General features: G+C 46.1%; 2 protein-coding genes across 5 annotated transcripts; both read right to left on the bottom strand.

Annotated features, from left to right (window-relative positions):
- Positions 1–993: 993 nt before the first annotated feature.
- Positions 994–5234, bottom strand: GRP (gastrin releasing peptide). The gene is made up of 3 exons (XM_021545325.3): positions 4960–5234; positions 4471–4721; positions 994–1390 (listed from the first exon to the last, which is right to left on the bottom strand). Exons 1-3 carry the CDS (start codon positions 5096–5098, stop codon positions 1337–1339), a joined length of 444 nt encoding a protein of 147 aa, XP_021401000.1. The 5' UTR covers positions 5099–5234; the 3' UTR covers positions 994–1336.
- A 2788-nt stretch (positions 5235–8022) lies between these two features.
- Positions 8023–13405, bottom strand: SEC11C (SEC11 homolog C, signal peptidase complex subunit). Of its 4 annotated transcripts, none has more exons than XM_021545330.3 (6): positions 13030–13401; positions 12227–12336; positions 11632–11781; positions 10330–10449; positions 9753–9810; positions 8023–9344 (listed from the first exon to the last, which is right to left on the bottom strand). In XM_021545330.3, the coding sequence occupies exons 1-6, from the start codon at positions 13222–13224 to the stop codon at positions 9291–9293; spliced, it is 687 nt and encodes a 228-aa protein (XP_021401005.1). In that variant the 5' UTR covers positions 13225–13401; the 3' UTR covers positions 8023–9290. The 4 variants fall into 4 exon arrangements, with proteins under 4 accessions (XP_021401005.1, XP_021401007.1, XP_021401006.1 ...); XM_021545332.2 differs by having other exon boundaries at positions 13026–13154; XM_021545331.3 differs by lacking the exon at positions 11632–11781 and having other exon boundaries at positions 13030–13405.
- Between the last annotated feature and the right edge of the window lie 757 nt (positions 13406–14162).

Raw genomic sequence — 14162 nt, forward strand, 5'->3', positions numbered from 1 at the left:
TGTCTCCTCTCTGAGCGTCTCTATGTTCTGCCAAGGTATTATGTCAAAACAAGCTGGTATTTGGCAGTCATCCCTGTGTCATATGACACTTCTGCCCCATAAAGATTGGGATTGCAGAGCCGGGCAGAGGGCTGCGACTGAGTTACGGCAAACAGCCGAAGCCACGGGGCTCACCTGGCACCGCAGCGCACCGGGACACCCTGCACAGCCGCGCCTCGGCCTCGGCCGGTCCGTCCCGGGGCTCACCGGAGCGCTCCCCTCACGGCCGGGGTTCGGCCTCGGTCCGTCCCGGGGCTCACCGGAGCGCTCCCCTCACGGCCGGGACTCGGCCCGTCCCGGGGCTCACCGGAGCGCTCCCCTCACGGCCGGGACTCGACCCGTCCCGGGGCTCACCGGAGCGCTCCCCTCACGGCCGGGACTCGGCCTCGACCCGTCCCGGGGCTCACCGGAGCGCTCCCCTCACGGCCGGGACTCGGCCTCGGTCCGTCCCGGGGCTCACCGGAGCGCTCCCCTCACGGCCGGGGTTCGGCCCGTCCCGGGGCTCACCGGAGCGCTCCCCTCACGGCCGGGACTCGGCCTCGGTCCGTCCCGGGGCTCACCGGAGCGCTCCCCTCACGGCCGGGACTCGGCCTCGACCCGTCCCGGGGCGCACCGGAGCGCTCCCCTCACGGCCGGGGTTCGGCCCGTCCCGGGGCTCACCGGAGCGCTCCCCTCACGGCCGGGCCGAGGGCGCCGCCTGCCGGAGGCGGCGGGAGCAGGAGGTCGCGGCCCGTCCCGGTCGAGTTTCGCCTCCGGGCATAGCGGAGCTGCCGGCAGCGCGCCGGGGGCTGCGGGGCAGCGTCATCTCCCGGGCACACACGGGGCACGGAGGGTCCCGGCAGAGCGGCTGAAAGTACAACACACGCCCTGTCCCGGGGAAGGCAGTGGTCTTTGCTACTGGCCTTTACACAGCGAATTTCACTGCTTAACTCAAATAAAAGCATAAACTCCGCCTTTTCCTTGGTACTATTTATTGCGAATGTTGCAATGTCATGTAGTTTCAAACTAAGGGAAGAAATGATTTGATAGGTAAGTAATATAATTAATTGGAAGACCCTTCCGTGACAATTATATATATATATCTCAAAGCCATTCAAATGAGAAAATGCAATCTTGAAAATGAAGTAGAGGATTTAGTCCTTACTGAACCATACAAGTGTGTATTTAAATACTTTACACAAAGGAATTCTTGTGTACAGAAAAGTAACCATGTTGATTATCTGACACAATCAAGTGCTTGTGAAATATAGTCTCTTACAGAAAGTATTCAATTTCCTTATGATTTAGTGATTTTCTTTCAGCTTGGAGTGCTCTCTTTCATATTCACAACTTGAAGCAGATAGTCCATCATCTAATAAAAAGAAAAATATATTATTTATAGACCAGTCCTGAAAAAAGTAATTCACTAAGATAATAAACCTTCTATAAGTTAATAAACCTAATAGATAACTGCTCTGTGCATTCACATAACAAACATATTCCTAATAATCTTTCCAAAACAGATCCCATTTGTCTTGGTTAGTGTAATAACTAACTGCCAAAGTAGGAGGAAAGTCATTCTCCCAAATAATTCTGTGTGCCATCTCATTTATACCCTGTCTCATTAGTGTGAAAAAGCCAACTAATAGAAACAATTTAAAGTTTATTTTCCAACTTACTTTTGCACTTAGTCCAACTTGCAGGAGAGATTTGCTGTAATTTATTCCCAGAATAAAGAGCAGGCAAGGTATTAACTGAAAACAAAATAACACAGGTGCACCATCCCAAACCACAAGCCCAATAAGTACTGGGTTCACCTCTTCCATTTTTTTGACTCTTTGTGTGTTACAGCCATTTCCCTCCTCTGAGCGAGTTCTTTAGAAAGAATTCTTTTCTTCTTAAGAGATGTACAGCCCAGAGTGAGCATCAGTGGTGATGCACTAGATGATTTGGGCTAATAAGAGAGACGCTGAATTGAGTTACCTGAGGTACTTATGTGTATTTACTTCTAGCTTTAGGGCTTCCTGATCTTAAATTTAAAATTCAGATTTTAAATTAAGTCAGCTAAATTTGAAAGCATTCATGAAACAAAGTTCTCGGAGTCTGTCTGTTCCAAACACAGCCAGTCTTGGGTGTGTGCAGCAGGTGGAGCACATGGCTGCAGGCAGGCTCCTCGTGGTTGGCATCTCTGTCAGTGCATGGGAATTACAGAAGCTGGCAGCAGGGCTCATTATTTACCTTCTTTTGTTCACATTTAGTATCTCAGTCCAACAGGCCACTGCACAGGGAACAGTAACCCGCTGCAAATCAGGTGTCTGGTTCCTCCTATAAAAAGTTTCTGCTCCAAACTCACGTGAACTAGGCCTGGAAAAGTATTTCATACCAAGAACAAATTTTCTGCATGCACTGTGCCATTATCCTCAGCTTCCTGTACCTGGTAATCCTCTCCTCTGTATGGACACCTTCCACAGCTGTGGTACAGCAGCACCTTATGCCAAGGTGTCGCCTAACCAAAGTCTGTGCACCCGAAACGCCTCACATCCTGACAAACCTACACAATCAACCCCCAAAGACCAGTTATGCATTTGTACCACTATGCACATGAATGTCTCATTCCGTATATCAGAGTTCCACCTTTATAAATAAGGCATCTTCTGTTCAAAATAACTTTAAAATTAAAAATAATTCTTATTATTGAAATGTTTAGGAAACTATCCCTGCTCTCAAAAGAGTAAAGCACATTCCTTTTGATCTTCATGTTTTCTTCATCTAGAAGGAAGATCTCAGAAATACCTTAAATTTCAGGCGCTTTCTTGAAGCCAAGGGAAAAACAGGACATCATATCCTGTCTAGGCTGTGTATCATCAGATATTTGTGTCCGACAGCAGGAAAATACAGCTACAGCTATTTTCATTAGATTTTACTTCAGGGTAGAGACAAAGAAACTGTTCAGTGATGGACATCAAATGAGGTTGTGCAAGTTGTCCTCTATCTTAGTCACAGGAAAAACATGAGCTTTTTTTACTAATCCTTGCAGAAATCCTTGCAAAAATCTGTATACTTTAGGCAATAACCTCATTATTCCATGAGGATGTTCGATGTCTGACCACAGAAATGCAGATGTTAATTTGCAGTGAAAGTATACACATATGGATATGATTCAAATTGCCAGAGGCAACTTGCAGCCTTCACAAGTAGGATTTATTGACAAATACTTTTAGAAGTCAGAACATTTCCCTCTTTACATTAAATAATGGAATTTGTTCATTTAATTTGATTACAAAGCTGCACACTGCAGAACTGAAGATGGAATAAATAGTTTATCTTTTAGATAGTATTCATAATCAGTTACTGTGATGTATCACTATCATAAAGCTACAGCCAAAAAGAAACCTATGGACAGCATTCATATCACTGGTGTGAGAGACTTAAATCACAGCTTAATTTAAAGGGTGATTTTTTTTACCCACATTCCAATAAAAGCCTAAATATTCACTGATTTGATTGCACCAGGATTTCAGGAGGGAAACCAGGCTGAATTTAGCCCAGGAATATTAATGACATCATATTGCAGTAGAATACGGGAAGTAAAAATTCTTCCCATTGATGTCTTTAAGGGGGCATATTAATATTTTTGTTCTATTTCATTGTCACCCAAAAGGATTCTGCAGCTTTATCACCATGACTGTGCCTGAGGTATTATAAGGAAAGGAATTTTCTTGTGGATCCTGCGATTTACATTAGACCCCAATAACTTTATGTAAAACCTCACTGTTATCCTTCCCTGAGTATTTTATAGGATTTCCTAAAATAATAGGGATTAATCTATTCTAAAACCTTGTTGTCTTGTGCAACAGCACTAAGAAGAACATTAACTTGAGGGATGAGAAGGGGCAGCGTATCAGTAGCCCCAGACTCCTTTAGCAAACGCAGCGATAGCCAGCACCATGGGCTGGAGAAAAGGCAAAAAAAAAAGGGATAAAGCTGGGACCAGAGAAAATTCTGCAGCCCTCTGGCTTTACTTAGCCCAAGGCAGAACATCCTGAATGGTGCTGGAAGGGGGTGGTCAATGTGATGTGGTTCCTCCTGCCCTCACACTTGTTTTTCACACTAGTTTGGCTTTACTGGGCAGTATGTGCTGCTGATGTGATCACCTAAGCACAAAGAAAAGAATGGCCCAGCCAAGCAGCTTGAAGGGAACCCAGGCACTAAAATCCGCTGAATGCATGCTGTGTTTATGCCCACTAGCAAATGAAGTCACCAAAAATACAATTGGTGAGTGACAATCAGTAATCTAGAGCAGAGTCTTGCAGTACTAGTACTGAATGTCTAATACATGAGATGTGTTTGTGCTGCTTTTCTGGACAATCCACCAGTTAGAGGAAGCTGATATGCTACTGTAAACCAAAAACTGGACACATGGAATATCTTTACAGGTTTTATCTTACTTACATGTTTCCAACTGCTATTGTCATCTGTCTCCCAGGTGTTCCTGGTATACCAGGGGAGCCCTCCTTTTGAGAAGTGACCACTTTTATTTTCATTCCTTTCCAGCAGCCTTAGCAAATATTTTGAGATTTCTTCCCACTGCAGATACTCTTCCAGCTGCTTGATATTGTCAGGTAATGCTGAAAATGGTGTCTTGTTTTCTTCTTCAAAACCATAAGGAAAATCTCCAGTGCTTTTTTTCCCCATTAAATGTCCTGCAACAACAATTAAAGTAGCACAAAATTAACCAAAACACTGTCAGAGAAAACGTGGCTGAGAAAGGGGCAGCGATTACCAAGCACTTTGTCTGGAGATAGAGAGAGAGAAGCTCTTGGTAAGATTTGATGGAATAAAAGTGGATGGAGAAGCCGAGGTTTTAGACTTACCCTGCCTCGACACGGGACGCAGGAACCTTGCGTTCCAGTGCCTTTGTAGGAGTTAAGCCGCACTTACCCACAGCCCAGTGGCTGCCGCGGGGGTAGATCTTGGTGAGCGCGGGGGTCCCGCCGGGCTGCAGGGGCGCCGCTCCGCCCTGCGCCGTCAGCAGCGCCAGCGCCAGCAGCGGCAGCGCCGCGGGCCGCCCGCCCCGCATCGTGCCCTGCTGCGGGTGCTGCCGGTGCTGCCCGAGCCGCGCTCCGCTCCGCTCCGGCTCCGTCAAGGCTCCGAAGCGCCGCCGCCACCGGCCCCCATTTATCCGGAGCCGGGCCCGGCGCGAGCGGAGCCCCCGCGCCTGACGCCTCCTCACGGGGCCGCTCCCGCCCCGCCGGCGCCCGCGGGGGGAGCTGAGGCGGTGCCGGCCCCGGGGCGCGGCCCGGGCCGGGGAGGGGACGCTCTCCCTCTCGTTTCCCTTCGCAACACGGGCGCGTCCCACAGGTTCGTGCTCCCCCTCTGCGTCCGCCGGGAGTCGGTGCTGACGGCGGCCCGGACACCTCGGGCAGCGCTGCCGGCAGCGCCCGGGCACCGGAGCTCCTGAGGGCGGCAACGGCCGCGGAGGGCACCCGGGGGCTGCAGGGGGCGACGTCACCCCCGCCCCGCGGAACCGCACCGTGCGGGCTTCGATGCGGCTGCACCTGGGGCAAAGGGGCTCGCTGTCCCTCGCTGGGAATGAAAATCTGGTGCAAAGAGCTTATTTTATTTTCCAGTATCACCTAAATTTCCTGCCACAAGTGACAGTAAATAGAAGCGCATTTACAGGACTTTCTGCTTTCCCTGCACAGGGACCCTGTAAACTTTGAAGCCCCTGAGGCACCTGGAACTGGCCAACTTTGTAGTAAATGGATGAAAATAATTCCAGCCTAAAGAGGCAGTGCAGGGAAAAGAGGCAGTACATCCCTGGAAAAGCCCTGAAGTGGAACACAAAGTGGTTTCACTGAAGTGAAGGTGTGTGAGCAGCGATGGGACATAAAGTCCTGATGTGCCTGTTTGTCACCCAGGAGAACAGCAGAGACAGGATGAAGCCACGTGTAATGTGTGCAGTTTATGAGATAATTTTGCTGTCTACAGACCTATGGCAGGAGCTGGGATACACAGAGAGCAGAGCTGACTCTAAGGAACCTGCCAGCTCCTCCAGCTAGCCCCACATGACTGGAACTGAACTATCCCTACTGGAAACTCACACGGATATGAATTAACATAATTTCCAGGCAAACTCTTTTGTTTTGAAGTTCTCCTTTTGAAATCAATCGTGTATCCTGCTGTATTGAGCCAAATTGTTCCCTTGTTTAGTCACAGTTTGTTTCATCTTCTTTTACTGATTAATGTGATTCATTCTTTTCTTTTGGTTATTAATTATGCATTCATGCTTAATTCACAATAGTATTTTCATGCCTCAAGTTGCACTGTGCAGCCTGCAGTACAGCTACCAACATGTGCTCTGTTCTGAGTGACAGCCGATCAAATAAAATATTGCAATCCAGAGAAACTCCTAATCATTTGGGGCAACCAAGGCAGGAAATTTAAAAATTCAGGAAATTGTCCATTTCAGAGAACAAAAACCAAAACCACCCAAACATGAATTCTTACTCAGTCCCAAGTCTCTTGTACTGAAAATACCATGCAAGCAAATAAACCTTTCTTGTATGTAGGATTGTATATGTACTATGCCTTTATTATTTATTCACTTGTTCATAAGGATTTATTCTAATTCTTACTACCCTTCTCAGGAAAATAGCAACTTCATTGTATAGAGAAATAGTATTCTGGATCCCCCACAAAAGAAAAGGTACAACCAAAGGATGTTATGAACTCTGAATGACTCAAGTCACCCAAGACAATATTCCTCTTTAAGAAGAAGCCTGATAACATCAGTTTGTGTTTAAACATCAAGAAACAGCTCTCTCTGTTTTAAAATACCCTTCCCTTTTTCATATATCCACGGCAAAGCAAAATGTTGCTGTGCTTCGTGACAGGAGAACATTAATGGTTTTTAAATGCTATTACCATGCTAACACTTTAATCTGCTACCTTCACATTTTACACAAGCATCATTGTTCTATCAGCAATGCATATTGCTATAAAAAGGGGTAATATAAGAATGGTGTGCCTTTCATCACTTTCTTTGTAGGGACCCTGGTGTTACACGCAGCCAGGAAGTATGTACAGAACAAACACCGGTGGAAGCCTATCTCCAACGTAATAACAGGCGTGATCACTGAGGAATACTCTGTAAATGTTGAAGATGCTGAATAGACTAATCTCCAGCATTTCCAACCCGCACTCAGAGCAGGTGTTCTGCAAATAACCTCAACATCGACTCAGTGCAGCAACAGTTCCCTGAAGAACTGAAGATGTTTCTCAGAAAAGAGCTCCGCAACTTTACAGAGGCTGAATAATATGAAATAGTAACATTTAGTTAATAAGGTCCAGTGTAAGATAGTTGACACTGTGCTGCATTTTGGGAAGCCCTGGACAGCTGAAGCTTAAGCACAGTGATTGCTCACTGCACATTTAACTTGTGCCAGGCCGCTGCGGCAGCCACAAGTTTGGGTTTATGATTTTTGCAGTGGAAGAGCTTAATAATTGCAGAATTCAAATGGGAAGCATTTATGGACATGCCTGTGGACCAGAACAGCCTACAGGGACCACCCGGCCCAACAGCCTGAGCCCTTTCAGACTGCCCAGAAGCTCAAGGGCACTGTTTAAGTGCTGCTGGAATGCTGAGCCTGGGGCATCCATCCTCTCCCAAGGGAGGCTGCTCCAGGCCTGAGCACCCTCTCAGTATGGAAGTGGTTTCCGACATCCACTCTGATCCCCTCTGGCACGGCCCTGAGCCACTCTTGTGACTAGATCCCAGTGTCACAGTTGACCAGCTGCAAAATGTCCAACTGCACTCTCCAAATTAGAGCTGCCTGTGCTCATATTGGGGTAGGTGGACAGCATAAATCTGGATTTCAGCAACATCAAGAGAAAGAAAAAAATCTTACTCCACATACACTCCAAAAAACACATTATTTTTTCTCAACTGGGATGATACACTTCCAGGAAGACTGCAGTAATGATCCCAACATTATTCTGCCATGCCATTTATTATACTCGATTTTATTCCTATACAATTTGACACAAAATAAGTAATTTTTATAATACAGTTGGACATGAAAACCACTTAGTAGGACACAAAAGAAGTAATATTACTTGGAGAAATTCAGCAGTTGTCTGCTAAGCATGAGCTGTTACAACAGAAAAGGTGTCATTATTGTATAATAGAGTATTTTTGCAGAGGTAAGGGATTACAGAAGAAACAGAACTCCAGAGGAAAAAAAGCATCATGCTGTTCCTTATCAAAGCTACAAAAACAAAGCCAGCAAGGAAAACAAGTTCTGCTTTGTTGAAGGTGCAACACTGACATTTGAAGATAAGTAAAAAATGCCAAATTTCATGAAAGACAGTTATCAGGTAAGTTTTTTAATGAAAAATCAATTTTATGTTTAACACTATTCAGGTGTTATATGATAGGAGAGAATAATACATTCTCCAAACTGGCATAAGAGCTCTGGTTTCCCTGCCTCGGCAATATCCCTGAAGTGCACTACTGTGCTATTCATTCAGTAATTTACAAGTGTTATTAAAACCCCAGAAAACCTTTTTGTTAGGTTAGTTTAAGAGCTAGAACACAAAAGGCAGATCATCAACAGCCTCAACGCTAGCAACACACACAGTCCCTAAAAAGCAGGCCTCTAAAAATCAGGCCATATGGCCTTTTTTCCTTACCTTGTGAAAGAGCAATTTCAAATTCAGAGAAAAAGCTCTGAGTCCGCACTGCTCAGTACCAAGTCAGAGTGGAACTCCCCTTCCTGGCTGTTTTTGGCAGCCGCAACCAGCCAACTTAGGCATAAGTCTGACTAAACTCTTAGAACTTACTACCTGTTCAGAGAGTCTGTGTCCTTACAAGCACTGATCAAAACAGTTTGTATGGTGGAGAAAAGAGGGCAGTGACAGATTAAAAATAACCCCCAAAACAAACAGGAGGGCAAAAGTGGATTCAGACGCAGCACCAGTCAGTCAAACCCACTGAGCATGGCAAGAGAGCCCTTGGCTGCTCCAGCACCAAACCAGCATCAAACTGGCTGCTCCAGTCCTCCAAACCAGTGCCAGGCTAGCTGAGAGCAGTCTGTAGAAGATGATAAATGCATCATTTTGTAATTAGCCAGCAGCCAACAGCTTCACTCATTAGGTGTCGTTTATTTAGACAAGACAAAAGCTTGCACAGTTTTGTAACCATAAAGAAAAATGAAACCATCCGAAATATATTATTTTTTCCCCCTGTATATTTCCCTTTGTTCTTGTGTTTAGGATTCCCGCTTGAGCAGTACATATGCTCCCATCACTGCCAGGAGAGCATACTGCAAAGAAACACAGAACACAGACGCGTTACAATTCCTCTCCACTGAGCTCTGAAAGCATAAACTGTTCAAAAGGTGCCCTCTCAAACATCACATCACACTTTGCACAATTACAGAGCTCTGATCCTACAAAATTGCAGGAAGATTTTAAAGTGATAAAATTCATCATAACCAGGCATCACAACTGCATACACTTAACTAACAAAATTCTAAGAAATTACATGTTTTCAACTCCTTACAAACAACAAATTCTACTGCCCAACAGTAAGCAAGGAAATCCAGCTCATCCTACATTAGGTACCAAACTACAGACACAAATTTATTAACATGTCTGCTTAGAGGCAAGGTTCTTATTGTCTGTACTTGTTATTTTAGCAATTCAAGTATTCAAAACGTCAGTATACATACCTTAAATTTTGGGTAGTCATTCATTATTATAGTTACCATGCCTACATAGGGCAAAAACCTGTAATTGATAAAACAGGTGAATGTAAAATTAACCCTCAAATATTACATGAAAGTCTTTTAATGTTACTCAATCTGGAATATTTCAGTGTGATCCCATAATTTACACCTAATGCAGATCTGGATAGGAAGTAGAATTCATTAGTTTTCCTTAATCAAAGTTATCTGAGAAAATCTGAAGAGATTTCAGCTCAGCTGAAGGAGAAGGAGACAAAATCAAAAGCTCAAACCTTCCATAAAATTCCTGTGGAATGCCAAAACAATTTCCTAGAAATTCCCAGCAATTACAAGGAGAAGATGGTTAATATTGTATTTTCAGATGAGCTATTTGTTAAATGCCCTTTTTTTCCCCCCCACACTCCACATCAGTGTGAGGACTATGGGAAGCAACTTTTCTAGGTTTTCTCTTAAATTACAATTCTATTTAAAAAATACATCAAATCTGGTTTGTATCAACAGCAGAACCAATTTAAGAGCTAATTTTTCTCTTTAATTACAAAGTACATTTTGCTTTACTTACCCTCTTGCTCTTCCAACAACATCTTTCTTCTCTAACCAGTTCTGACCTTCTTTGTACAAGCCTCTATCATCAACTTCATTATTATCCCCTTTAGTCAGAAATTTGATGTTCCCATTTCCTCTAGAAGGCAATGAGGTGATAAACTAAATAACACTTAATTTAAAAATCTCAATTAACATCTACAAAGCAAATGAGGATGAAAAGTGCTACAAGATTAGATAACAATGTTTGCTTTCAGCCCTGTTTATTGAACAACCACCATTAAATCATTAACATTACAGACTTTACTAACTTTATCTATCAACAGATATTAACAAGAAACATTTTTTTACAACACTCCTAGATTGTGATGTAAGCAATTACACAATGGACATGAAAACTGGAGGTGGCAAGCAAGCACTGTCGTTGATGAAAAGGACATTGTCCATCCAGGCACTAAACTTCCTCAACAAAACCCTGTGTGTTTATCAGCATCTTTGACAGAACATGAATTCAAATACAGTTCTTAAGTTTACAGTCTTACAATGAATTTTGCTTAAATATTGATATCAAGAAATGAGGAGCTCTCATAATGACAAACTAGGTAATAAAAAATTAAAATAGGTGATTCTTGGAAATTTTAAAAAAGCACAGAAGAACAGACATTACTCAAGAAATAAACACCTTCAGTTCATGGAGCAAATACGCCAGTGCTTGCCACCTCCGGCTTAGCTTTTCACTGTGCAGAACTAGGAGCAGAACTGTAGTTTGGAAGGAACTGTTTAGCAGGGTAGGCATTTGCACTCAAGGCCAAACCAAGCCCCTTCCCTGGTGCTTTTCAGCACAAATTGCCATGGGCAGCGTGGCCAAGAGACACAAGAATAAGAAGAATCTCTTCTTTTATCCTGAATCAAATTTGGAAAACTTCAGTTAGCAAAGCTCACACACTCTGTCAGGCTGCACCCTGATTCTGAATCTCCACCTTTCACCAAAAGTTTGCTCCCACAAGCAAAGTCCCAACTGTACAACCATCAGCATAGAAGCGGATTCTGCTCCCATGCACACTCCTGCTGCCAAGATTCCTCCTGGGCACAGCTCTACCTGCTCCAACCCTGAGCAGCTTTGCCGAGGGAAAGGTCTCAAACCCTCAAGAAGTGCGACACAGAACTGCGGACAGAAGTGGCTCACATCCTACAGCTGAGCTTTCTCTCACTGCTTATCCTCACTTGCCTTTCTCATACATTGAACCACAATTAAACTGACACCGAAAGCCACGGGGAAGGAAAGGAGCTTTACAAACAAAAAACCACCAAGTTGCATTACTTTTCATGTACTTTGATAACTCTGTGCACTATTGGAATGTCTCTGCCTTCAACTTTAAAAACAACTATTTCACCAGCTCTGATTGGGTCATCATGGAAATTTGTTAGGAACAGCAGGTCTCCCCTGTGAAAAGCTGGCTCCATGCTGCCACTACAAACAACAAGAAAGAGAAAGTCTGTTGGCATAAATGAAAGAAGCACCAGGAAATCAAAGAATATTTAATTCTTACAGATAAACCCACAATTTTAACAGAGATCTGTAGCTTCACCCATTCAGTAACACCACTCAGACCTTTAACAGAACCCAAATGCCAGAAAGCAATCTGCAGGAGTTTACCCATTACGTTAGGGAACTTGGATTTTAAAGGGTCTGACACATTTACTGCTCCTACAAACCTCAGTGGGAACTGGCCCATGGCTACTGGCCCTATGTAACTTTTGCTGGAGCTCAAACACAGCCAGAAGAAAGACAGTGTTTGAGTCCTTCTTTAAATAGGTGACATTTCAAATTCCAGCTGTATCCAAGGGGAAGGGGGAGGAGACAAAAGGCAAAACAAGACCTGGATTTGAAGCAGAAAGCCTTTCCATTGACTCACCTGAGCACCACAACAATGGGGCTCTCACTGCCAGTCACCACGATCAGCCCTTTCCAGATCATTAGGGCAGAAGACACAATCATAGCAAAATTTAAGACTTGGTAATATAGCTGTGTGAAACAAGGAAATTGGTTTTTAAAGGTACTGTATTATATTTAGAAGCACAACATAGAACTTTAACTCAAGTGCACCACAAATTTTAGGCTTTTATGCTGAAATCCTATTCCAACACAAGTCTGGTAGCACAGGTTGCCATGTCAGAATCTACCAAACTGCAGCATAAGGCTGGAATCCTCTGTGCGCCTTAGTCTTGGGTTAATCCACTCCTGTGTGTTAGTGACAGACGCAAACACACTGATAAAGGCTCATAAAGCTGGGGAAGCGACCTGGCAAACGACCAAAGCGGGTTCGGTCACACGGCCCTGCCTCCCTCCCGAGCTCGGAAATATCCCAAGGGACGTGTGGAACACCGGACTACCACCAGAGGCTGACTTTCTGGGAGTGACTTTTGTTTAAAAAGAGGAGCTGGAGGAGACGAGAGACGACAAAAGATAATTTCCTGCTACTGTCTCACTGAAACTTCTTATCTAGAAAATCACTGATTTGACTTTCTGCCCTCAAACGCTCCTGCTCCGCCAGCCCTTCCAGCGGCGGATGCGCTTTAACCACACTCCTTCATTTTTGTTCCTTTTCTCGGCAGCACACGGAGAAGGATAGCGGTGGGAAGGACCCTGCACGCTGGCGTTCGAAACCCGCCGCTCCCAGTGCGGGCTGCGAGCCGCGAGCGCGGCCCCGGTACCTGCCGCTTGTTCATGCGCCGCAGGTCCCCGAACAGATCCATCGCGGCCCCGCCGCGGAGCCCGCCGCCCTGCGCCACCACCGCCCTCAGCGCAGCGCCAGGGGGAACAGCGGGGCCCGCGCTGCTCTCTGGGATCTGTAGTCTCCTTCCTCTCCCGCCCTGCTGACGCACGGCGGGCCTCCTCGGCCAGGTGAACCATAGCTCCCAGACGCACCGCGGCGAAAGGTCCTGATGACGAGACCCCCTTGATATTCGCCGCTGGAGGTGCCTGAGCAGCTGGCTGTACCGAGGGACCGTCGGTGAACGCTCAGATCCCTGGCCTCGGAGTGAAGAGCCGCGCACGCCCGAGAAGCATCGGGACGGCCGCCCCGCTCTCCCGGGCGCGGAGAGTCTTGGGTCAGGCGAATGCCGCGGGCATCCCGGGGCCGCCGCTGCGTGTGCGCAGCTCATTGGCGGGAAGGGGAGGCGCGCGCGCTCTGTGAGGGGTGGGCGGCGGCGGCCGGCAGGGGGCGCTGTGCTGAGCGCGGGAACGGTGTGAGGGGCCGTGCCGCCGTGAGGGGCCGTGCCGCCGTGAGGGGCTTCCCGCCTCGTGAGGGGATGGAGGGGTGTGAAGGCAGTGAGGGGAATCGCAGTGTCCTCAGCGGCTGTGAGTGGAATAATTTCATAATTTCAGCAGGTAGTGGTGACCTCAGCGTTTGCTCGGGGACCGCGGCAGGGCCCCGATCAGAGAAGAGCACAGAGGCCCGGAAAATCCGCAGCCCTTCGGTGCCCCGGCAGGGATGGGCCGGGGCTACTCCGTGTGCCTGGCAGTGGTCAGACCCCGAGCAGCACAGGCAGACTTCACACCCATTTCCAGTTTGTCACTGAATGGTTGCATGAGCCTGAAACAGCAAGCAGCCACATAGATACAAGTCAGAGAGCCCCGAGCCTGATTTCCTGGGAATTAAATGGGCCAAACCGAGTCAGGCATTCACCAAGTTTAAAATTACCCACTGAAGACTGAGAATGGAAGAACAGAGAACACATGGAAATGCTACTAAGATAAATGGAAACAAACCATCTGGCCAGAGCAGTGTTTTTGTAATTTAGTAGAAATACACCAAGACTTTAATGCTGGTAAACAGTTGGATGAAACAG

The sequence above is a fragment of the Lonchura striata genome, chromosome Z (genome assembly GCF_046129695.1).
Source record: "Lonchura striata isolate bLonStr1 chromosome Z, bLonStr1.mat, whole genome shotgun sequence".
Taxonomy (NCBI): domain Eukaryota; kingdom Metazoa; phylum Chordata; class Aves; order Passeriformes; family Estrildidae; genus Lonchura; species Lonchura striata.

Coding starts and splice junctions, on each gene's coding strand:
- GRP (XM_021545325.3), bottom strand. CDS start 5,098: ATGCGGGGCGGGCGGCCCGCGGCGCTGCCGCTGCTGGCGCTGGCGCTG. Junction 4,722..4,959: donor CGGCAGCCACTGGGCTGTGG/GTAAGTGCGGCT, acceptor TTGTTGTTGCAG/GACATTTAATGGGGAAAAAA. Junction 1,391..4,470: donor ACAATAGCAGTTGGAAACAT/GTAAGTAAGATA, acceptor TCTTTTTATTAG/ATGATGGACTATCTGCTTCA.
- SEC11C (XM_021545330.3), bottom strand. CDS start 13,224: ATGGTTCACCTGGCCGAGGAGGCCCGCCGTGCGTCAGCAGGGCGGGAG. Junction 12,337..13,029: donor CTGCGGCGCATGAACAAGCG/GCAGGTACCGGG, acceptor TGTTTCACACAG/CTATATTACCAAGTCTTAAA. Junction 11,782..12,226: donor CCCATTGTTGTGGTGCTCAG/GTGAGTCAATGG, acceptor TGTTGTTTGTAG/TGGCAGCATGGAGCCAGCTT.